The 24,803-nt window shown below is 45.4% G+C and overlaps 1 protein-coding gene across 1 annotated transcript in view; it reads right to left on the reverse strand.

The window, feature by feature from the left end:
• Positions 1 to 24,803, reverse strand: part of DPP6 (dipeptidyl peptidase like 6) — a 772,951-nt gene that overhangs the window by 197,080 nt on the left and 551,068 nt on the right. Inside the window, exon 7 of the mRNA XM_060155875.1 lies at positions 12,391 to 12,472. Within this exon, the coding sequence (XP_060011858.1) occupies positions 12,391 to 12,472 (82 nt within the window). The remainder of the gene's footprint in view (positions 1 to 12,390; positions 12,473 to 24,803) is intronic.

Genomic DNA, 24,803 nt, shown 5'->3' on the forward strand with positions numbered 1-24,803 from the left:
ATACTTCCTGAGGCCAGAAGGTGGCTTTCACCAGGCAAAGGAGCTCGGGGTCGGGGTGAAGGGTGGGATTAGCAATGTGTTCTAGAGTGCAGGGACAGCGTGGATACATGTGCAGAGGGCAGAGGGTCTGGGACGTTTGGGGAGTTGCAGAGTGTTCATTATGACTGGTCCTCAGCCTGGGATGGGGAGACCAGTGTCAGGGGCAGCACCTCAGGAGCGTTAAGGGGTCTGGGTTTTCCCCTAAAGGCAATGCAGCAGGGGAAGGATTTTACATAGGAGGTCAACATGATCACTCAGTTACAGAACGTTCTGGAGCAGGGTAGACTCAGGGCAGGAGGCCAAGCCAGCAGCTATCACAGTGGGAGGTGATGATGGGAATGGAGGGGCAGGATGGGGCCTAGTAGTACCAAGACAGTAGAATTCACAGGACTTGTTGATGGGTCAAGTTGGGGACGAGGACGGCAGAGGAGTCACGGATGCCAGGCTTCTGACTTGGGCAGCGGAAGAGATGGTGGTCCCTTTACTGAGTAGCAATTACTGCAAGTGTAGCCACAGCAGGCTTGGCAGAAACAATGATGAGTCCAGATTCTGAGTCTGGGTAAGTTCGGGGCAGGCATTGCTCACGTGGGCAAGGACTCCGGGGAGACCAGGGCTGGGGAGATGTCAGATAAAAGTATTGGCCTAGCCTTGGCTTACCAACATGTGTGATTTACACTTATTAAACCAAGCCCAGCTGAGGACATTAAAACATAATTCCAGCTGTTAATGGCCATCAAAGCCATTACGGTAAAAACTGAAACCAGTCAGACAAATGATTAGGTTTTCAAATTGAAGAACAAACAGAAAAATCAATTCACAAACTTGCTAATTATCCTTTATAAATGGAAATGACTGAACTGAATTTCAGCCACTATATACATAAAATAAACACACTGTAAAATACATAAAACTAGGTCTGTTGTTTTAAACTGACTCATGGATTAATTACGATCACTCGCATCTTTGTTCTGTCATAAGGAGATGCCCGCATTCCCCAGGAGTCAGGCGACTAAAATAAAGCCTCGTGGATTGTGGGAATAACCGTGTCAAAGGGCAGAAAGAAGACACTGGTATCGAGAAGGGTTCTTTAAAAAAAATGAAGTATTGTGACTTTCCAAAATTTATAACTGATTTCTAATAATCAGTAAGGGTTGACACGGTGTTATAAAGGAGTGCTGGGAGGTCTGTTTTGAAGAAAAGGCAGGAAGAATCATTCCCACATAACCGTCCAAGATGTTGATAAAGTTCTTAGAAGCATCTTGTTTCACGTGAGCTAAACATTTTCTGTCTGGTGCCCTGTGTGTCTCTGTGCTGTTCACCAACCCAGACGCAGTAACCAGAGGATGAGTGAGGACACACATCAGTGAGGTCTGATTGTCCCCTCTGATAGCAAACAGAATGAAATCACCTGCATCTTGCTGGGACAGGAAGGGGTGCATTTGTACTCTGAAATTCCTGGGGAAAACCAAAGAGTTCCCACTCTTTGGTCAAGACACTCGGTCCAGCCTGTCCTTCTTGACAAGTTTTAATAGTGAAAATTCACATCTTTGTTTTGAGATCTTTCAAAGCATAGCAAACATTTTATAAAAAAAAAAAAAGTCCTACTCAAAAATCCAGCATTCTTTCCATGTGTTGATCACAGTCTGAACTGCTGAACTGTTCACGGTCTAAAGCATCAGACAAGTTGCTAAATCTTAAAATTTTTAATTTGCAACATCAAGTGTTTCTATTTCCATGAATTTTGGACCTTGTGTCCATAAATCTGACATTTAAGTTTATTTTCCCGCTGGGATACCACTCATTCACCAGGTATTTGCTGAGAAGCTGGACTCTGCTCAGTGGAGCCCTGGGCTGGGGAAGATCGAAATGTAATGAAAAACATTCTTTGTCCTTGAAGAGCTTACATGTGGTCTGGGAAATAAAGTTATTCACAAGTGAAATAGCTGAATAATAAAACGAGGAAGCTGACTAACTGCCACAATAAGTAGGGCTGACAATATCACAGCAGTTTAGAGAAACAACAAGTCATGGTTATTTTATGGAGACGAAGAGACGGAGCCACCACTTTGATATTTTCCAATCGTGAGACATTTCAGGAATCATGAGAGAGGGGTGTTCCCTCCATCCAAATGGGAGAAGTCCGCAAAATATCCTGTAAGTCCATTACAGACACTAAAGAGATTCTTGGCAGCACAGATAGTGTAGATCACCCCCGAGGCTCCTGGAAAGAAGTATCTGAATGTCCAGAACCTGTTCTGCACATAATGGGAAATGATGGGTTTGTCCATGGCTGCAAATGGAACTGTGGTCTCCACCCCACGTCCTAATGTCTAAAAAGGTTATTTTAATTTATAACTGCCTTGTTACATTATCTAAGGAATCTATCATTAAATGCACTCTTTCTTAATGTAGAACTCTGGTCCTGCTTTTTAATTCTATTTGATAGATTATCCTGAAATTCTCTAACCTAATATTCTCAAGGCTGATGTGGGCACCCTTCAAAATTAGATTCTTTATAAAAAAATAATACACTGCCCCCATCACGATCGCATCAGGGAAGCCCTGATGAGGAAGAGAACATGGTTTATCTTCACAGACCTACGTGCACAACTAGGTCAGGACCGGTTTTCAACCCTGAGTCCACCTTTTTCTTAATTGCTTTTGGCTTACAAGTCAATTCTGGAAAATCCCTCCTGAGGGTTTGCAGCAGAGCCCGGGGGAAAGGGCACATGCACAGTGCTTTGAACCCAGTGGGACTGAAGGCACCCTCGTCCCAAGGACCAATTTGCAAAAACCACCACGCTTGACCCCCGCCCCCCTTGGGTGGAACACACGTCTACTGAGTGGAATTCCTAAACCTTGCCCTTGACAATACACTTTCTTTCCAATTTTTAATGAATATGTAATGTTGCTCATCCAAGAAACTTTTAGAAGTGGGTAAAATGCCCATATTCTGGCCAGGCTCAAATAGTTATCCTTCCCCATATGCAAATATATACCAAACAGCTTATATTTAGTTCTAATCTTATTTAGTAGATGGTATATTTCCCCTGTTCCTATACAGTCTACCTGCTGCTTTTTGATGGTTGTATAATGGCTCATCCCGTCAATGTACCACACTTTACCAAATTGCTCTCCTATAAACACGTAGGATATTTCCAGCCTTTAAAATCATTATTATAGATAAAAGCATTATGAATGTCTTCGTTTATATAGCTTTTGGCTTCTCTTTAACAGGGGTTTCTGTGCTAAAGTGCAGGAATGTCTTTATGACTCTTACTATATATTTTCATACTGTTTTGAGAATGAATTTTCTCTTATGCCCCCCATATTCACACAGCATGACAGAAGTTAAAAAGAATCTGCACTGAATCATAATTTACTAATTACACTGCTTTCCTCACTTCCTCTCTAACGCCCCAATGACGAAGTTGCCTTTGTGTTTTGAAATCCCTGTATCTCCAGAGAACCTGCTGGTCAAAGGGAAAAGCCCTGGCAACCACTTCCTAATCGTCCTGGTTCTCTGACTGTGATCATCGGGAAGCTCCGCCCCATCCATCCAGGTTATTTGCTGAAAACTCAGCTTATTTACTTGACTGCAAGTGAATATTGAAGTGACTGAGTCCCACAGAGCCGTGAAGTGATAACACGTTGCCTTAAATTCGAAGGGTACCCTTGGCAGAGCTAGTAAATCATGGACTGAACCGGCTCCATCCGTTATTTGAGGACATAAGGCAACTTCCATCCCCGGGAATTAATTTCTTGGCTGCTGTCATGGACTTCAGTGCCCATGATGAATATTTTTACAATGAATACCAAACTAACCCAAACTGATTAGAGACTTTTATAAGTTATTAATGGGGTGTCACTTCAGTCTGGTTCTCCCCATGTCTATGACATTTCATTAAATAATCTTCTCTTGCTGGAAAGATCAATCTTTCTCCCCTCGGCCGACTTGTCAAAGTGGATGAAACGCTCCCTGCCCCCTTTGTTTTCAGAACTGGGTGAGCAGTAATGCCCTTGGGGGCTGTGACCTGGGGGAGGCAGCTCATCCATTTCCGCTCAGCTCGCTGTGGCTGCTGGTAAGGACTGGGGAACAGCGACCAGCTGGAGGTCCCGGGGCTGGGGACTCTCGTTTACAGGAGGGAGAAGGAGACAGGAGGTCCCACAGGCTCGTGGGATTCCCGCCTGCCCCCGCCTCCGCTTTATTGAGATGTAACTGACATGTATCACTGGGTAAATTTAAGGTGTACAGCACATTGATTGATACACTTCTCTACTGCAAAACGATTACCTCCTTCCACTCACTTAATTAGCATTTCATAAGTCAGACAGAAAGACAAATACTGTATGATCTCATTTATATGTGGAATCTAAAAAATCCGAACTCATGGCAACCGAGAGTGAACGAACGGTGGTCACCAGGGAGCAGAGGGTGGGGTGGGGGGAAGGGAGGGAGATTATGGTCCAAGGAAACTAGCTTCCAGTTAGAGGATGAGTATGTTCTGGGCATTGACTGCCCAGGCTTCTTATTTTTTTATTTTATTTTATTTTATTTTGTAGGACATATTTTATTTATTTTTTAACATCTTTATTGGAGTATAATTGCTTTACAATGGTGTGTTAGTTTCTGCTTTATAACAAAGTGAATCAGCTATATGTATACATATATCCCCATATCCCCTCCCTCTTGCATCTCCCTCCCATCCTCCCTATCCCACCCCTCTAGGTGGTCACAAAGCACCGAGCTGATCTCCCTGTGCTATGCGGCTGCTTCCCACTAGCTATCTATTTAGAGTGAAGTCAGAAAGAGAAAAACAAATACCGTATGCTAACACATATATATGGAATTAAAAAAAAATGGTTCTGAAGAACCTAGGGGCAGGACAGGAATAAAGACGCAGACGTAGAGAAAGGACTTGATGACACGGGGAGGGGGAAGGGTAAGCTGGGACGAAGAGAGAGTGTGGCATGGACTTATATATACATATACTGCCCAGGCTTCTTATAAGGAACGTGTTCTCTCTGTTCCTCCAGGGATAATCCTGCGGTGGCATCAGCGCAGGGGAACTGTCACCTGATAACGGTCTTTTCTAAAGAGACACATGTTTGAAAACCGACGTGGAGCCAAAGGCTTAGAGGCATACGAGCTGATGGTGCATCTGGCGAACGGCTTCCCTCCCCGCTACGAGTCGGAGAAGAGTCGCGGAAGAGGCAGCCCGTGGCCCCCCACCCAGACCCTCCGTTATAGGTGGCATCGCCCCGCTCTATCAAACGCAGCCCCACTCAACTTCCTACACATACCAGACTCTCATCTGATGAAATTCATATTTTGTTCTCATTCTCTACATTTTGGTTAAGCCACGTAATAATCCTAACAGCAAGAACAACAATAAACGCCATCCCTCAGCGAGCACTTTCTTCCTAGCAGGTTCCACTCCACGTACTTTAAACAGATTAACTTAATCCATATGGTGACCCCTACAGGATATGCGCTGTTATCTCCATTTTACAGATGAGGAAACTGAGGTCTTGAGAAGTTAAGTATTTTAATCCAGACCATGCCTTTAGCACGTGCCAGCAGCAAGAGCTGAATATGACCCTCCGGCTCCAATGTTTTTATTATTAATGAAGTAATAATAATGTTTTGGGTTTGAAAACCGAAACAAATTAAATAAAACTTCCTTCTCCTTTTAAGGCTTAAGATGGGGGCCTTCAGATTCTGAGACGGATGAGGTGGTTGTGACGCTAGCTCAAGGCTTCTAGGTTCAAATCTGGGTTGGTTCCTGGACTCCCAGTGTAGTGGAAGGTGTCCTGGCTACACCTGCCCATCCTTTGAGCTCAGTGTTGCAGGGTGAGCGCCACCCACTGGGCCCTTCTATCTGCACTTGGCTGTCACCCCGAGAGCTGAGGTCTTCCCCACGGCTGCCAAGCTCTCTGCAGGCACCTACACCTGAGAGGGGCAAGAGGCAAATGCACTCCAATCCTCGCGTCTATTCTCTCTGCCATTTATTCCATTTGACGAAGTGTTTTCAAGAACAACCTCTTCATTTAGTATCTTATGCTGAATTATTGACATTTCAGTAGCATGAATTTTTACAACGGTAATGAGCTATTTTTAAAAATTCGTTTTCAAATTAAAAAAATAAAATCAGATAATGAATCTAGGTTAAAAATACTAGACAGAATAAACATATACCTGTCATAAGCCCTCATGCATCAAAATGCATAGCAACTGAATATAAAGCAAAAATACACAGAAAAGCAATTAAAATTTAATTAAAACACGAATATATTGGTAACCTTTATTCTGCCTATTTCAGAATTAGACAGCTGTGTTAGATCAAAAATGAGGACATACAAAAAAGAATTGAATAATACAATTTTATAGTTTTTAAATGGAAAAATACATTGTGTATATATATCCGTAGAATGTTTACAAGAATTAATTATACACTTGGCTAAAGAAACTGTATAGGGTATGCTCTATGATTAAAATAAAGCTAGGAATAAGTAGTTTTTTAAATAGATTGAAATTATAATTAATAAAATACCTTGAATCAAAAAAGAAATCAGGGGCTTCCTGGTGGCGCAGTGGTGGAGAGTCCGCTTGCCAACGCAGGGGACACGGGTTCGTGCCCCAGTGTGGGAGGATCCCACGTGCCGCGGAATGGCTAGGCCCATGAGCCATAGCTGCTGAGCCTGTGCATCTGGAGCCTGTGCTCCACAACGGGAGAGGCCACAGCGGTGAGGGCCCGCGTACCACAAAAAACAAACAAACAAACAAAAAAAAGAAATCAAATCTGAAATTACAAATGGTTTGGAAGGGAGTGAAAATGAAAATACTTCATCAAAAATTTAAGGATCATAATAAAGGTTGTATTTAGAGGAAAAAAAAAATTTGTTTTCTTTAAAGTGGGAACGCGAATGCTATGAAGTGACCCAGTGGGAGTGCAAAAACCTTCCGCCTGGATTTTCCTGAACCCTCCACTGACCCACAGAAGCGTATCGTGATGCCATCTGGGAGGAAGAAGCATGAGCCAGTGCCAGTGAACAGATGAAGTAAGACCCTCGCTTTCTTTTTTTTTTTTTTTTCTGCTGGTGACATGTTAGAAAGAAAAATAGCCTCCTTTGATAAAATGGTGTTGTTAAGTAGGCGGGAAAACAGCACTGACACAAAAGGGCTCCTAAGAAGTTGACTTTTAAAGCTTACTTTCCTTAGAGCAGACTCAGGCCTTTAGAGTCACAGCTGTTACGTCCCAGGCCTAAGAAGTGTAATCATCACTAAGGTACAGCCCGGCCCAAGACTCTGCAAAGCTGTCTCCACCAGGTAACTCGGAGAACACAGGTGTAAAGGTTTCCATGAGGAAAGGCTGCTGGAACTTGGGGAGGAAAGCCCGACGGACGTGTGGGGCTGGAGAGAATCAACAGGACAGCAGGTGACCTAGTTCACTCCTGGGAGGAGGCCCAGACTTCAGTGTGTTGGCTGAGCAGGGAGAGACCTGGGAGGGCTTTGTTCCAGCAGAATCATTTTATCCAGATTGGAGGGTCCAAGAGGCTTGGGCAGCTACCGATCTCCTGCAGCTCCCGCTGTGGGCAGACACTAAGTCTGGGCGGAGTGGACAGAGACAGGGCAGGGAACATTTCTGAGGGTGACCACGCAACACGAAGCAAACATGGTTGCCAAGAGCTGCTGACCGTGGTGACAGAGGCGCCTTCCATCAGAAGCGGAAGTCGGTGAGGAAGAACCATGCCTCCCTTCTGCAGCTCCAGGATCTGGCAGAGGCTCCAGGACACGGGGAGTGTTCAGTACACAGATGAGCGTCCAAACTGTGCATACACAAAAGGACTGGCCTGCCAGGTCCTTCACGTTTAGCTGGCTGACAGTCCACATCTGTCATCCTCCGAGAGTTCTGGGGCTATGGGCAAATGCTTAGGAGTCCAGTCCCCACTGCCCTGAGACCTTGTCAGGAGAGCTGATATCTGAACCGTTCGTGAAAAAAAGCAACTTTGTTAAACAAAGACTCCTTGACTCTCCTGGATAAATTATTCTATCCATGATTTTGCCTGGAAAAGTATCCTAGGGTCTAACAAGCCATGTCATCGTGAAGTCAAGGTGAATCCCAACTTTGGTAAACATGCTTCACTTTGTTCTCTGGCCTCCAGGGAGACACAGAGCAGCAGCTCACTGTCATCCGTATCACAGCCTCCCGCCCTGGGCGATGATGGGTAAGTCAGCTTCCTCTTCTGAGTGGGGATGCAGAGCCCTGAGCACTCCTTAGTTTTCTTCCATTGGGCTGCCACATCCCCAACCCCATCCGCTCCCCAAGGACGGCGCCAGCCCTGTCTGCCACCAGGTTCCCTCACCAACCCCTCTGCTCGCTCTTCACTTTGCAATTCTGAAGACTTCCCAACTGGCTTATTGTTCATTTGTCCCCATCCTGGGAGCAGGCCAAGCAAAGAGAGACCCAGTCTCTTTGTCTCTGATCCACCAAGTGGACCTGCACAGACTCCAGCCTCAAATTCTTAATGTTGTCTAATGCTGTGCAGTCGCGATTGCAGAAGTTCCCACGTCACTTGGTTCTAAAAGAAAACATTGCTATGCGACAAATTCACCAAGTTCCCTGTGCTGGTGTGTTAGCCCGCAAGGTGCCCTGAAGAGGCCTGAACTCAAACGCCGTCAGCTGTAAACACAAGGAAGGCCACTGCAGCTGCCCTCAGTGTTTGTGTGTTTTTACTAAATGTCTCTAGCAGAGATGACATGCAAGGAAATGAAAGGATAATTTGATCATATTCTAGGCCAGAAGAGACAAAACCTCACATAAATAGACAAACACGCACGGGGGCAGGGCTTCACGAAAAGATCAAAGAACTCAGAGACGTTCTCAATTTAGGCAGAGACTCGTCTGCAGAGGATACCTGGAGAATGATGCAGTATGGAGAGAAATTTTGATATAGTTTATGTTTTAGTGTAAATCAGTACGTGTACTGACCGCATAAAGAATGGGAGAAAGGGGAAGCAACGGGGAGGAATCTGTTCAAAGTTTTACATGTATTTTCTCACTTAATCCCATTTAATCTATCCAAATCCATTTTCCTATCTCTAGGCTTTCAGTAGATGATGTCGAATTCTGGAAACAACCTGGTTATCCGTCTTGAACAACCAAGACCACAGACCAGCACCATTTCAGAAGCGACTTTCCGGCAGAATGGAGGCCTCCCCAAGGTCAAGGTTTTCCCTCCCCTCTAACAGTGCAGAGACCAGTGTTCCTGGCAGTGTTCATGACCTACGATGTGATCGAAGGTCTAACAAAATCTACCCTAAAAGGTAAGAGCCACTAATTGGAGGCCACGTCGAAGCACTGGAGAAAATGCCTTTAAGCCCCTCCTGGTGCCCAGTGTCATCTTCCTGTGGTTTATGGGGTTCCCGACCCAAATGCGTCGCTGAGACCCCTCCTCACGAGGAGGTGGCGATGCTGGGAAAGTTCTCTGGTGAACTTTAACCACAGCTGTGTTCTCTGCTCCCGAAGGAGAATTACTCATTGAAATTAGAGTCGGTTTCCTTGTGGGAGCAGTATTTACTTTTTAAAATAAAATGGCAGTGAGATTCGTTAGTGTTTACAAGGCCTGCTTGTGGGTTTTGAATTTTCTTTGGCAAGAGTGCCCACTGGGAGTACTGGTCAACTGGGTGCTGGCCCCAGGGGTCAGGCCTCCCCAGGTAAGGACGGCCAAGAGGGCATTTGATCCCCTAAAACATTTACTACCTGGCCCCTTATGGGAAAAGTTTGCTGACCCCTGCTCCAAGCTATAGGATATTTTCTCAGTGATGAGCTGTACTGCCTACTAGAATCAGTACAAGAACAGTATAATAAAAACTGCAAAGTTAAAAAAGTTTAAAAACTCAAAAATTCCATGAGCACATGAGTACTTCCGGTACTAAGCTCAAGTATCGGCAATTACTACTTAACCGAACCTTTGCTTCCTTGCACAGAAAGGAAGCTGAACTTCCCTCCCCGTCAGTAACATCCTAAACGTACACGCAGATTCTGGCTACTTGTGTCCACCCAATTACTTTATGTTTAAGTGGTTGAGGACCACAAGAATGTATCAGCTGATTATTAACCCGTCCATTCACGCATTCACTTTTGACCTCAACAGATATTTCCTCAGCGCCAGGTGTTGAGCTAGGCACTCAGAACACACAGACGAAAAGTGCTTGAGGCTTAGACCAAAGGCCACCTCACCGCGGAGAGATGTGCGGGCAGGAAACTGTGTGACAGGAGATCGCACGGTGACACGTGGGTCTGGAGGTGCCACCTGGCCTCCAGAGGTGGTGCGGGCAGGGGAGCTTTCTCAGAGAAGGTGATGCCTGGTTATGCTGCCGGTTATTCTTTAAGAGATGAATATACTAACTTCTATAATCACTTAACCCAGCCCCGTCCACTGGGAAGCCTGGCATGAGTGTAAAGTCAATTTACAGGAGGCAGCAGTGGCTTCAGGCAGGGGAGGGACTGGCCAATGAGTAAGCTGCCCAGAGAATGATCAGGCCAGGGCCCCAGCTGCCCCGCATTCCAGACAGAATCCTAAGGCATGCAATACACACCACCTCCTTTTGCAGCTGTGGGTTGATTTTTCCTTAAATTGCAAGCCCTTTCCAGAAGGCAGGCCTAGGGGGCACGACCTTGTTATAGCATCCGGCCTCCCCCACGGGCGCACGTGAGCCTGCAGGTTTAGTGAGAATCACTGAGCAGGCAGGAAGACAACCCGACAGTGCCCGGGTCCTGATGTTCTTTTCCGGATGACAATAAAACGGCTGGACGATGGCCACTCAGTAAGGTGCCCATTCCCCGTGCCCGCCCCCGCCCCGAGTGGTGTCGTGGGCCCCCAAAGGACCAAGGAGAAAGGGGAGAGCCCTCTATGGAGGTGCAGCGTCACGTTTACGGAATGACTTGACGGATGTGGGAAAGATCTGCTTTCCAGAAACGTTTTCCATCGTTGATTTTCAGAGGGACTTAGCTATCAGAGATCAGTCACATGAGTCTTAAACACTTAGGTCTTCTACAGTCTCCTGTGGAATTGCAGTTTTTCCTTGGGTAAGAGTTAGCGCCTTTGAGCAATGAAGACTTTTCTCTCCTGGTTCTGACTGCATTGATGGACTGCTGTCATCCTGCCGAGTCGGCCTGCAGCACCCTCCTGACCTGCTGTCACTGGTTTAGATCTTTACATGTGCCTTTCGAAACCTCTGCTCACGAAGTGCGCAGCACCAGGAACACTGGGGTAACAGCTAAAGCAGCCTCGTGGCCGATACCCTCCTGTTGCTTCAGATCAGTTTGAGGCAATGGAATTAAACGAAACCAAGAAAAAATAATTGTACTATTGGGGAAAGTAGAACTGTTTTAATTCCTAAGACAGCAGGCAGCCTATCCAATAGAATCTTGCCCCAAGATTTTAAAAAAATCATCATTTTCTGTGCTTTTTCTGGGAAAAGAAAGCTTTTAAAATGCAGCTTTGTTAATCAGCTTAAAGATGTAAAAGAAAATGGTGACACGATCAGCCACCATGTCACCTGATCTTCAAACTGCAGACACTTTCTGCAGCCTCCTGAACGGAACTGACAACTGTCATCCGGTTTTAGACAAACGTAACGCTGGAGTTGGGACAAACCTGCAAGGTCACCTCATCCAGATTTTTCACTCAGTAGCTGGGCCAGGTGACAGCAGCCTAGCAGCTAGTTTGTGAACACCCAGGGTTAGAACCTTTGTCTTCTAACCGGTTGTTCAGACCCCTTTTCACTACACCATCCTGGCCATTCAGTTTCTTGAAACATCTTAGCTTTGCCAGTTTGAGTGGGAATCCACGAAGATGTTCAGTGTAACGCAGAGAGGGCCACACTAGCTGTGGAGGATTCTGCAGATGCTACTTGCAGGGAGCCCGGCTCTACCATGGCCAGCACATCTACTTTTCTCATAAAACCTGCCAAAGAAAAGAGCCAGAGCTCCAAGAGCAAAGCAGAAGAACCTTTCATGACTCCATGATTCTGATCGTTCCCATCTGCGGCCCTCTGACGAGGTGTATCTCAGATTCACAGTACATCTATAGTCCATACACACACACAGCTCCAGTCAGGGACTGCTTTAAGGATAAAGGGTACCAGAACCAAGGCATATGCTCTCCCAATTTCAAGACGGTTCTCAAGCAAAAGAAATGGCCATTTACATATGCAGATGTTCTGGGGACTTTTTCAAAACTTAAATTCACACAAACACAGATTCTGAGTATAGTGAGATACATTCAGTGTATAAAACGGAAACTTCAATGCAAAAAGTTGGTCACTGAAAGCGACCTGCTTACCAGCTGTTGACCCTTGGGGCCCCATCCTGCATACTGAAGTTTTGCGTTGCTGACTTCTGGTGGATCTAGACTTTGAGGATCCCTGAAAGAAAAAAAACAAGCAAAGAAAAATGGTGGGAAACAAGCATTTAAGACGCTGTAATATTATCCTCCAGCTGAAACTTACTCCTTTTTCTTCCACTGAATCAATTTCAGGAACTTGTGTTATTAAATAAAATGTCTCATTTCAGCCTCCATTAGATTTCTTCAGATAAATAGATAGATAAAATTATATATTTATATATGCATATAAAATTTACATGAACCTGCAATAGGTCCATCACTGCTTAACTTCAATAGTAAATATTCATCAAGAGAGAACATGCAGAGAGGTCTGTAGATCAGCTTTTAAAATATCCATAACAGTCAAAATTAAAAATGGAAATGCATAGCTATGCGGTAGTAAGTCCCCACAACTCATATTTCCATCGTTGGCTTTCCTGGCAGATAGGTTTCTTCCCAAGCAGGTCATTCTGACCTTTTAAAACCAGTGGTCTCAGGACGGAGTCCACCCTTTGGTTTGTGTTGATAAGAAGGGAGGGAGGGAGGGACAGAGAGACAGAGAGACACTGAGGTGAGAGGGTGTGAGAGGAAGCATGGGAGAAGGATTTTTTTCTTTCAAACATCACTTACGCTTTTCATTCTTAATTTACTGATATGCAAAACACCATGCTAAAAAAAAATCCTGTCTATGTACTTAAATAAAGGTAATAATGAATAAAAGTCATAACGAAAAAGAAAACAACACTTTTATAGATATTACATATTTCAGCATATTTTGTAGCTACCACTGTGCTCACGTGTAGGAAAGACTGACGTCTGTGTTTCTTTCGGATGCTGCCTCTCCCTGTGTCCTGCTGGAGAGGCCAGACTCTGTCAGGGGAGCTCCCTACCACCCGGCTATGGTGCTTCTTGTGCAGAGGACACAGCTATGAATGTGCTCATTCATCTACAGAGAGACGAGGGTTGAGTGGTCTTTGGTGAATTTTAAAGACGGTGAATTTTAGGAGTTGCTTGAACCAAGACGAAGCAAGAAGGGAAGGGAGGTGAAATGGTTAAGGATGTGCTGATTCAGAGCTTAAATCAGTAGAAAATTCTAAAGTAAATGTTTAACAATACTATCAGGGCAAGGCAGAATACATTTCAGAGTAAAAAGTGTCAGGGAAGACAAGATAGTCTGCAAAGCCCCAGGGTAGTTTTAGATGGCATGGAGATGGGTCTGGAGAAACCAGGGAAGCCTGAAGGTGGGTGATAAGGTACGGAGTAAGGGGTGACCATGACAAGAGGAGTTGGCTGGGAAGGCTGGTCCCCAGGCAGTTAGAAGAGGAAGGGCGTCTAACATTCCAGCTTCCAAATGATTTTAACAAATCCTACCATTTGTATGTTTTTAATATTTCAAAGTATTTTTGTAAACATAGGTGATTTCCTCTCTAACCTTGTGGAGGGAAAGGCTTTCTAAGGATGACTCAAAATCCAGAAGTGATAAAAGAGGGGTAAACTTACATAAAAATTAAGCAATTTTTGCATGACAAAAAGCCCACAAACAATAGAAAATTGGAAGAAAATATTAATAACAAATACCATGGAAAAATGGCTAATATCCCTATTACATAAATAACTCTAAAATATGGAGGTTATAAAAGACCAGAACAAAAAAATAAGAAAAACACATGAACAGATAATTCACAAATATAGAAAAATGGTCCTCAAATGTATTAAAAAGTACTCAAACACAGGCAAAATTAGAGAAATACAAATTGAAACTACACTGATATCATTTCTCACCTATACATCCACAGACATACATATAGATCCAAAATCCAGATATGTGAGTCCACAGGTTAGTACACATACATACATGTCCTTGCTCTGTTCATAGAGAAGACCAGATCCAATAACCACCAGTAACAACGAGCCCACCCAGTGGGCTCATATGTTGCTCTCTCAGCACCATCTTCCAATTAAAAAATAAATAAATAAAATAGTGCTCGTAGGAGAAGAAATTTATCCAGGCTAGAACAAGAAAAATGCAGGATGATTCTGAAACATCTTATGGGCCAGAAAGTAAGGAAATACTCAAAAAAGGTAGAGCTTGTTAACAGAAGGCAGAACCTCACTTACAGGGATCTCTCACGGCCAAAGCTGGAATAATTTGAGCAAAAAAAATAATTAATGATAATACTGGATTAACCCATAGAATAAAACAAATATCCATGAATCCTTACTAATATAAATAAATAATCCAATATATAACTAAGTGGGGGGAGAGCCAACTCTTCCTCACAAGAGAATTCCAATCAATTCCAATCAATTCCAAGGGGAGAAGGTCGGAGCATCACCCTTGGTCGGCCACCACAGTGGTGAACCCTGCAGACAAGATCCACCGAGATATGCTAAAATCAGTGGGTGAAAGTCTGAAGAGAAACAAGATCTGCACAGTCGCAGGATACTTACCAACCACAAAGGGGAAGAAGATGGCAACTGTGCAGGGAGAAGCCTGGCAGACAGCAACTCAACCCGGAGATCCGCTCAACACCCCCAGAAGTGAAACACATCAACATCACGAACCTTTAGCAAGAGGCACTGAGAGACAACATCCTACATATGGTATCGTCACCGGCAAACCCCGTCAGTGACTCCCGGAGAATGAAAACAGAATCTGGGTAATAAGTCTAACCTTTCCTTCCTCTGTGCTTAGTCTAGTTCCACTTGCTCACAGGGGGTCGCGTGCAGAGGCCTCGCCCGCTCAGACCAGAGTTTCTGCCGCAAAACGGCTGCGCCCGACACTTCGGCTCAGGGCCCTGTGCACGGACACCGCTCATAACACCGCGATTCAAGATGGCGGCAGCGGGCCGTGTGCAGAACCGCTGCGCCCGGCACTTTGCGATCTGGAGCGTGAGCGACGCGGCTGCCCCGCCCCCGAGAACCCCGGCCAGACCCTATAGAGCAGCCCCGCCCCGGCCTGGCGGGAGAGCGCGTGCTCTAGAGCCCAAGCAGGTCTTCGCTCAGAGAACAAAGCTTCCCTCTGCCTCTGAACTGAGCTCCGTCCCCTTCTACTGGCTCCAGCGACACCACGCAGGAGACCCCTATTGGGGACCAACTTGGGTGGCTCGGTAACAGTATTTTTGCCAAAAATGCATCGCCTTACTCCAATCATGAGAAAACTTCAGACAGACCCAAATGGAGGCGCTCACCAAAACAGCTGACCTGTGATCTTCAAAAGTGATCTTTCTTTCCATGAAAGACGAGGAAAGACTGAGGAAACGTCATAGCCTGGAGGGGACTGAGGGGAAGTAACATCTACAGGAATGTGGGATCCTGAGACAGAAAAAGGACACTGGTAGAAAAACTGGGCAAATGCAAATAAGGTTTGTAATTTGAGTGAATAATATTGTACCAATGTTAATTTTCTGTTCTTGTCATTATAAAATACACTGACAGTAGGAGAAGTGGGTTGAGGAATAGAAGAGAATTCTTGGTACTATTTTTGCAACTTTTCTTCACCCAAAATTCTTCAAAATAGAAAGCTAAAAAATTCCGAAGAATTTTAATAGCTTATGTCTCATTGGTCATAAACATTATTATAGGAAATAAAGAACAGAGAATTCCCCTCCCAACATACTGTAATCTCGATATTGAATTGAAAAAAAAAATTACTTCCATATCTAGACAGCATCAGCACTCAACACACACATTTGCATAAGCAAATAAGTAAGGATGGAGGGGTTATGGGGGCGGCCTTTTGCAGGTTTGAAGGTCTAATGAATTCACCTGGCCTGAGTTGATTTAGAATTTTCCAAGCACAGAGGACAGGGTAAGAGATCAGAAAGGAACAGCCTTACTTAGTATTGAAATTCAGTTTGTTAGATTATGGTTTCTAGCAGGTGTCTAGAATATTCAGGAACAGCAGACTAACTTCTCTTTAATCTAACGAGCGTCAATTTCCATAAATGCTACCTGGAAAGGGTACCTCCAGTGGATCAAGTGTCTCAGAAGGTTGGGTGAGCACCCGGCCATGCACACCTTCCAGCTTTATGACCTCTGCTCCCCTGCACACAGGAGACCTTTACACCCTCTCTAGAGACAATGCACATTTCCCTCTGCTCATCACCAATACATCAGACGAGTGTCCCCAGCGTGGAGGCAGCACAGTAACAGGAAGAACCACAGACTGGGGATCAGAAGTCGAGCGGCCGAGTGCCAGCTTCCCGAGGCACAGAGCATGCGCTGGGGCTGATCACACGTGACCACAGATCACATGACTCAACAGTATACCGTATTACATGATAGATACTGACACCAGGTAGCACAGTGCTTACCTAGTAGATATTTGAAAAATGCCTGTTTGTTTACTCATGGGTAAACTGGTAAATACTCAAGTCAACCATGCACCACTATCTAGGTGTAATTCTAACCAGAGGCACAATCATCTACCATCTATAGGGACAAATTTACTCCACAGGACCCAGCAAGCCAGTGCATGTCCTACCCTTCTGTATTAGGTGGGAACTTGGGTATAGAGAAGTCAGCTCTCAACCACGTCTTCCATTTGTTTCTATGAAATAAGCCTGTGTTTTGGCATCTGTCTGCGACTGGGTCGGATTATTTTGCTTTCATGTTAAAAGCGCCTTTCAGCCTTATCTCTTCCAACTCCCCCTCCAATGATCCACTTGATGGTCATTCATCCTCTGCTCACAACTCCCACTGAATGGCTCCCCTCTCACAAGCCTAGCAAACACCCAACTTGGCTTTATGTTCAATCTACCTCCTTCATAGACCATTGGAAGCAGCAGAGAAAAGCACGGAGCCAGCTGGAGTCTCCAACCCTTCCCGTCATCGTCCTTACAACCAAGTCTTGGGTGGGCATGTTCTTCTCAACAACAACTCCAATCTTTTGCTGCTCTCTTCACATCCCCTTTTATCTACTGCCTCTGAGCAGAGGCCCACCTGTGGGGCAGACAGGACGGGGCCCCCGGTTCTGGTCACCTTCCAGGAAGAACCTGTGGCTCGGCTCCCAGCTGCTCACATCAGGAGTCGGCTTCAGCTTTCAAGCCAGGCCATGCTCACCTTGGGCAGCCCCCAGCCCACGATCGATCATGGCCGGGGCGCTGGAGCCTGATACTTTAACCCAGTGCAGGGTCCTCGATGGGCAGTCTTTGCTCTGAGCTCCCCATTGGGTTGTCCCAGGTGGTCAGACATGCAGGAGTCTGAGGCCCAATCCGGCTTCTTCCCCTTTTCCCAGCCTTGCAGCTGCCATGTCTGCCTTGCGGCCTGAAGCTTCCCTCCCAATCCTGCTGCTGCCCTTGGTCTTTCATGGGCCTCACTCTTAACGTAGGTTCAGCCTTCGCTTCCAGGAAGGCTCAGCTAGCACCCCAGCTCCCTGCTACCAGAGGCAGTGGTGTCCCCTCTGCCCACACATGTAGGTCCCTGTCCATCCTCACTCCAGGGTCTGAGGATGAGGCATCCCCTCTCCTGTCTAAGCCAGCTCCTCCTCTGTCCCTCCCTTTCCATTCCAGCCTAGAACCATCAAATCCTTTCCTTCCCACTTACCTTCTTGGTAAAACTTTATTAGTTATTTTTGAAAATTAACACTTATTTTCCAGGGCAGTTGTAGGTTTACAGGAAAACTGAGCAGAAACTACAGAGTTCCCATATGTCCCCTCTCTCCTGGCATCAGTTTCCCGACTTATGAACTTCTTGCACTAGTGTGGTACATTTGTGACAACTGATGCACCAATATCAATACATTATTATTAACTAAATTCTATAGTTTACATCAGGGTTCACTCTCAGCCTCGTGTGCTCTGTGGGTCTTGACAAATGTACAATGTCATGTATCCACAGTCGCAGGGTCAGAAGAGTCTCCCTGCTGTACGAATCCCCTGTGCTCCACCTACTCATCCTTCCCCCTGCCCCCTACAGCCCCTGGAAATCACTGAATTTTTTTTTTACTGTCTCCATAGTTTTGCCTTTTCTAGAATGTCATCGAGTTGGAATCATACAGAGTGTAGTCTCTTCACATTGGCTTCTTTCACTTAGCAATATGCATTTAAGGTTCCCCTGTGTGTTTTTGTAGGTAACTTTATAAAAAAATTTATTTTATTAAAGTATAGTTGATATACAATGTCGTGTTAATTTCTGCTGTATAACAAAGTGATTCAGTTATACATATATTTACATTTTCTTTTTCGTATTCTTTTCTATGATGGTTTATCACAGGATACTGAATATGGTTCCCTGTGCTCTACAGTAGGGCCTTGTTGTTTATCCGTCCTACAGATAATAGTTCGCATCTGCTCATCCCAAACTCCCAATCCTCCCTCCCCCACTCCACCCCCGTTGGCAACTACAAGTCTGTTCTCTATGTCTGTGAGTCTGTTTCTTTTCACAGATATGTTCATTTGTGTCATATTTTAGATTCCACATATACGTGATATCCTATGGTATCTGTCTTTCTCTGTCTAACTTCACTTAGTATGATAGCCTCTAGGTCCATCCATGTTGCTGCAAATGGCATTATTTCATTCTTTTTTATGGCTGAGTAATATTCCACTGTATATATGTACCACATCTTCTTTATCCATTCATCTGTTGATGGACATTTAGGTTGCTTCCATGTCTTAGCCATTGTGAATAGCACTGCTATGAACATAGGGGTGCATGTGTCTTTTTAAATTATAATTTTTGTCTGGATATATGCCCAGGCGTGGGATTGCTGGATCCTATGGTAGCTCTATTTTCAGTTTTCTGAGGACCCTCCACACTGTTCTCCACTCCCACCCAGTATAGGAGCTCCCTTTTCTGTGGAGTCACGTTTATGCAGCCCCAGCCTCCCTAGGACTTGCTCCGTCTGCACTTTCTACCTTCATCCTCTCCTCCTTCTTACTCCTTTCCACGGGGGCACCTTCCCATCTATGTACAAAAGATACGTAATGCAGGAACAAACAAAACACACCTAACCTGACGCGGCATCTCCATCCACTTACGATCCACCCCCTTGCCTTCTTTCCCGGACCTCAGTGGGTAGTAGGTCCCATTCGGGGCCATTTTCTGACCTCTGACCCCATCCTCAACCTAGTGGAATGTGGCTTCCGTCTCACTGAGGGGCTGAAGCTGCTCTTGAGATCTCCCATCACCATCGAGTTGCCAAATTCTCCTTCTGTGGCCTCTTCTTCCTCTGCCTACTCCTTCAGAGTGAGTGTCCTGGGTTCCACCAGCCGCACCTTCTCCTCCCGTTCCACACTCCCCACCCTGGTGATTCCTTCATGGTCAACCTCAGTTCCTACTCTGAGGAGCACCAACACCGCACCCCAGCCTGGGTCTCCCCCCAAACCTCAGTCGACATACAGGGTGTCTGCACATAGACATCCCACTAGTCCTCAGCGCTGACGTGAGTGAAACGAAGCCCCTTCTGCCCCCTCCTCTGGTGCTGACACCACAGTGCCCCCAGTCATGCAAACTAGGAACCTGCTGCAGGCATCTTAGAGGTCAAGTAGCCAAAGCTATATGTTGTGGGTCAAATTCTGTCCCCACGAAAGATATACTGAGTCCTGACACACAGTACCTGTGAATAAGACCTTATTTGCAAACAGGGTCTTAGCAGCCGTTATCACATTAAAATAAGGTCATTCTTGAAAAGGAGGAGAGGCTAACCCAAATCCAGCAGCTGGAGTCTTCATAAGAAGAAGAAAAGACACAGAGGGAGAGGCCACGTGATGATGGAAGCAGAGATCAGAGCGGTGCGCCCAAATCCAGGAGCACCGAGGACTGAGTGCATCCTCCAGAAGCTGGAGGAGGTGAGACGGGGCCCCTACCGGTGTCAGAGGGAGCATGACCTCTCTGACACCCTGATTTCGGACCTCTGGCTTCCAGAACTGGGAGAAAATTAATTTCTGTTGTTTTAAGCCACTGGGTTTGTGGTAATTTGTTACTGCAGCCCCAGGAAACTAACAACCTTTCATTTCTCAGGGAAACTGAAACCCTGAGTGGTAAGTGATATGCTCAAGGACACAGAGCTGATCAACTTTTGTTTGAAGATTAATCTCCTGTTTTGGTCAAAGGGGAAAAAATTCTCCAACTGACTGAGGAACAAAGTAGAAAGACCCTCAGAGAGACCAAAGTAAACCCAAGGAAGCTTTATTTGCTGACCTCTGTGCTTTCATGTGGCTCCCTGTGGAGGAAGCTTCTCCATCAGAGGGGCCTGGATGCCGACTTCACACATGGAGGACCACTCGCAGTGCTCTCTGCCTGGAGCCCAAGACCTGGTTCATTGTCATCAAATGATTTTCCATCATGGACTGGATTATTCTGAAGGGTGTGTGTGTGTGTGTGTGTGCGCGTGTGTGTGTATGTGTGTGTGCGTGAGAGAGAGAGAGAGAGAGAATAAGAAAGAAAATGCATGAAGCTGTGTATTTATTTTGGGGTTGGTTGGTGCCCTCCCCCCATTTTTCTGTCTTTTTATTTACTTATTTATTTTAAAGAATCTATGGTAAGCTCTGTGATGAATCATCTCCAGGGTGAAGATGGATCGGTAAAAAAAAAAAATGATTAAGGAAGAATAAAATTGTCTGGACTTATTACATCTGAAAATAATCATGCAATCAGTTCTCATTTTGCTTATTTGAGCAATAAATGAAATAGGGCATAAATCATGATGAATTTTGAAAAGTAAATTAATGTAGTGAAGTTTACTCATTTATCTTCTGAGGCTAGTTCAGGGGATCGAAAAGCTTCCCCCAAAAAACAGCATTTGGAAATGAAAAGCAAAAAATTACTTTTTTGGCTCCTAAACTTTCGTGGCGAAAGACATCAAAAAATAGAATTTTCTTTTTTTTTTTGGCCGCACTGTGCAGCATGCAGGATCTTAGTTCCCCAACCAGGGATTGAACCCGTGCCCCCCTGCAGTGGGGCGTGGAGTCTTAACCACTGGGCCACCAGAGAAGTCCCCGAAAATATCATTTTCAATATTAAATGATAAGTGTTTTCTGAGTCTTCCTATGTGCTTTGCATGGTGGGTAATATAAAAATGTAAGATACACTCCTAGTCCTGGAATAGTGTCTGACACATTGCAGATATCCATATGTATTGACTGAATAATGAATAAATGGATGGATGGATGAACAAATGGGATCTAGTCTAATCACCGTTGTTGATGGTCAGTAATACTGTAAGCTGATACAGCACTTAAAGATTTGCATTATCATTTTTTTATGTATATCTTAAATTACACAGTTAAATTCTTGAGGGCAGGAATCCTTATAGGCAAAAACCCTTCCTGATTGGCCAACATTTGAGTACATAACCTACTATTCATTTTAAGATGTTTCTGTGTCTATGGTGTATCAGAAGTTCCTTTCCTTGTGAAAGATCTGGATATAGAACTTTTGAGGCAGAGATGCTCTACCCACGGAAAGAGTGACTCGGGAGGCTTGCTCTGAAATATTCGTGATTTATCCCCCACCCCATCTACAGGGATACTTTAACATACATGGTTACAACTACAAGTACTAAAGAAAGTCACGCAGAAAGATTTTTTTTTAAATAAAAGGGGACTTGTGTCTTATTTGTCACTGTATACCCAGTGTCTAGACCTGTTCAAGGAGGAGGTGGGGAGGGGTGGAGAGGGGTCCGGAGCCTTAGCCAAGTCTTGAAGTGTATTCTGGGGGTGAGGAAGCATTCTACAGCTGATGGAGGTGATGGCTGCACAACTCTGGGAATACACAAAATACCACTGAATCATACAATTCACATGGATGAGTTGTGTAGTATGTGAGTTACAGCTCAATAAAGCTGGGACAGGAAGTGGGAAGGGGAGAGGAGGAGGGGGAGGGCAGGAGGAGGAAGGGGGTAGGAAGAGAGGGAGGGGGAGGGGTAAGAGAAAGGAAAGAAGAAGAAAAGAAGGAAAACAGGAAGAACAGAAAAGAGGAGGAAAAGGAGGAGGGAGAGAAGTGGGAGGAGGGAAAAAAGGAGGAGGGGAGGAGAGGAGGGGGGAGGGGGGAGGAGGAAAGACAGGGGAAGGCGGAGTGGGAGGGGGAAAGGGAGGAGAAGTCCTCACTGTGTCTGCTTCAGGGCATCAAGCCTCATGTGCAGAATCTAGGTTCAAGGTTATTTCTGTTCGGCTAACGACCTAGTGCCAAGGCTTCATGCTCTAATGTTTCCTCCAGATGCGTTCCCTGAATTGGAATTCCCATGCCTCCTCCCTGGAAAGGGTGGATGATCTCAAAGATGGCAACAGCAGCAGCAAGCCTGAGCCCACAGGCTGACGCGCTGGATGGAAGTGGAGAGAAGCCTGCAGGACTAAGGAGGCCACCCGCTGTCCTTTGCCCCACCACACCCAGGGACGAGTGCGTGCTTGGTTAACCAAACTAAAGGAGCCAGCCCTGGTCAAAATTAACCAGCTAGGTTCTGGGTGCCTCTCAGCTTGGCCTCCAATCCCTCCAGAAAGCCCTCTCCTTGAAACCAAGCAGGATCCTATGGGGCTCCTGGGCACGAAAGCCTTTCAGTGTCCCCTGTTTCTTGTTTGTGGGGAACAGATTCCAGCCTCCATGACCTTCCCTGAGTTCCAAAGGGCAGGTTCAAACAGTTGCTCATCAGGGAAGGGAGGGGTGCAGAATACAAGGGAGGAGCAGCTACAAGACAGTAGTGCAGCCTTGGGGCAGGTCCTGGTTCCCCTCAAGGGATACGCATAACAATATCTTTGAGCTCTTCTACAGAACTAAACCCCCAACAAATAGAAGATGTTAACTACTTGATGAAGCGTTCTTCATTCCAGAGAAGGTCGCAGTTTGATGAACTTGAGAACCAGAGAAGCTCATCAGGAGACCCCCTGAGGCCAGATTAAAGGAGCACAGGCCCTGCACACACCCCGGTCCTTATCAGCAACCCTACCTTTAACCCAATGCTATAAAACTCCTCACCAAATCCTCCCAGGCTGGGGCACACGGTTTTGAGAGGCACAAGCCTGCTGTGTCCTCCTTTGCCTGGCAAAGCAATAAAGCTGTTCTTTTCTACTTCACCCACAACTCTGTCTCCAAGATTCGATTTGGCACCAGTGCACAAAGGGTGAGTTTTCGGCATCACCCTCTGCTGCTCAGAGAAGGTCCCCCCACCCCACCCCATGGTGCCGCATAAGGCTGCTCACTCGACACGGCTTGCACAACCCAGAACTTTCCATCTTCTTTTTTCCTACATCACCACATGCCTCTTCTTGGTCCCTTTCCTCCAGGCGCTGCTCTCTCAGAGTAGACATGCAGTCAATGTGATGACACATGTCACATGCTCTCAGGTGAAATTACAAAAGGGGCTCTTTGGAAGCAATGCCTTAACTCTGTGCTGTTTTGAGAAGGAGAGAAGGAGGCCTTTGGATTCAGACATGGGTTGGAATTCCAATATCTCCACTTATAAGCTGTGTGGCCTTTAACCTTTCTGAGCTTCTGTTTTCTCCTCTGTGAGATGGGGTCATTTCCCATGGGGTTACTGTGAGGTTTAAGTGAGCAGGTCTAGCACCTGGGTCCTGGAAATCAGGGCAGAGGTGTGACTGCTATGATGTTACTGCTGCTGATGGTGGAAGAGGTGGGAGATGGGAGAGGTGGGCATAATTCATTTGCTCAAGGTTTTGCCAAAGTCCGTGTGGTCTGGAGCTCTCGGCACTCTCAGGCACCTTTGGGTTCAGGCAGTCTTCTGCAGGTGGGCTGCCAGTGTAGATACCCTTTGGCTTCACAGTGAGCTGTGCCAGCCTGGGCATCTGTGATGACCCACGTCACACTCGGCTTTCTGCCACCTATTTGTTTACCTTCTTAGAGGTTCCACCTTACACCATACAGCATAAAAAACAAGTTTTTGACAGTGTGGTATTGGCATAAAAACAGACATATGGATCAATGGAACAGAATAGAGAGCCCAGAAATAAACCCACATACCTCTGGACAATTAATCTATGACAAAGGAGGCAAGAATATACAATGGAGAAAAGACAGTCTCTTCAGCAAGTGGTGCTGGGAAAGTTGGACAGCTGAATGTAAATCAATGAAGTTAGAACACACCCTCACACCATGCACAAAAATAAACTCAAAATGGCTTAAAGATTTAAACATAATACACGACAGCATAAAACTCCTAGAAGAGAGCATAGGCAAAACGTTCTCTGACATAAATCTTATCAATGTTTTCTTAGGTCAGTCTCCCAGAGCAATAGAAAGGAAAGCAAAAATAAACAAATGGTACCTAATCAAACTTAAAGCTTTTGCACAGCAGAGGAAACTATTAACAAAACGAAAAGACAAACTATGGACTGGTAGGAAATATTTGCAAATGATGCGACCGACAAGGGCTTAATTTGCAAAACATATGAACAGCGCATACAACTCAATAACAA

Source organism: Lagenorhynchus albirostris, chromosome 8 (genome assembly GCF_949774975.1).
Source record: "Lagenorhynchus albirostris chromosome 8, mLagAlb1.1, whole genome shotgun sequence".
In the NCBI taxonomy this organism is placed as follows: domain Eukaryota; kingdom Metazoa; phylum Chordata; class Mammalia; order Artiodactyla; family Delphinidae; genus Lagenorhynchus; species Lagenorhynchus albirostris.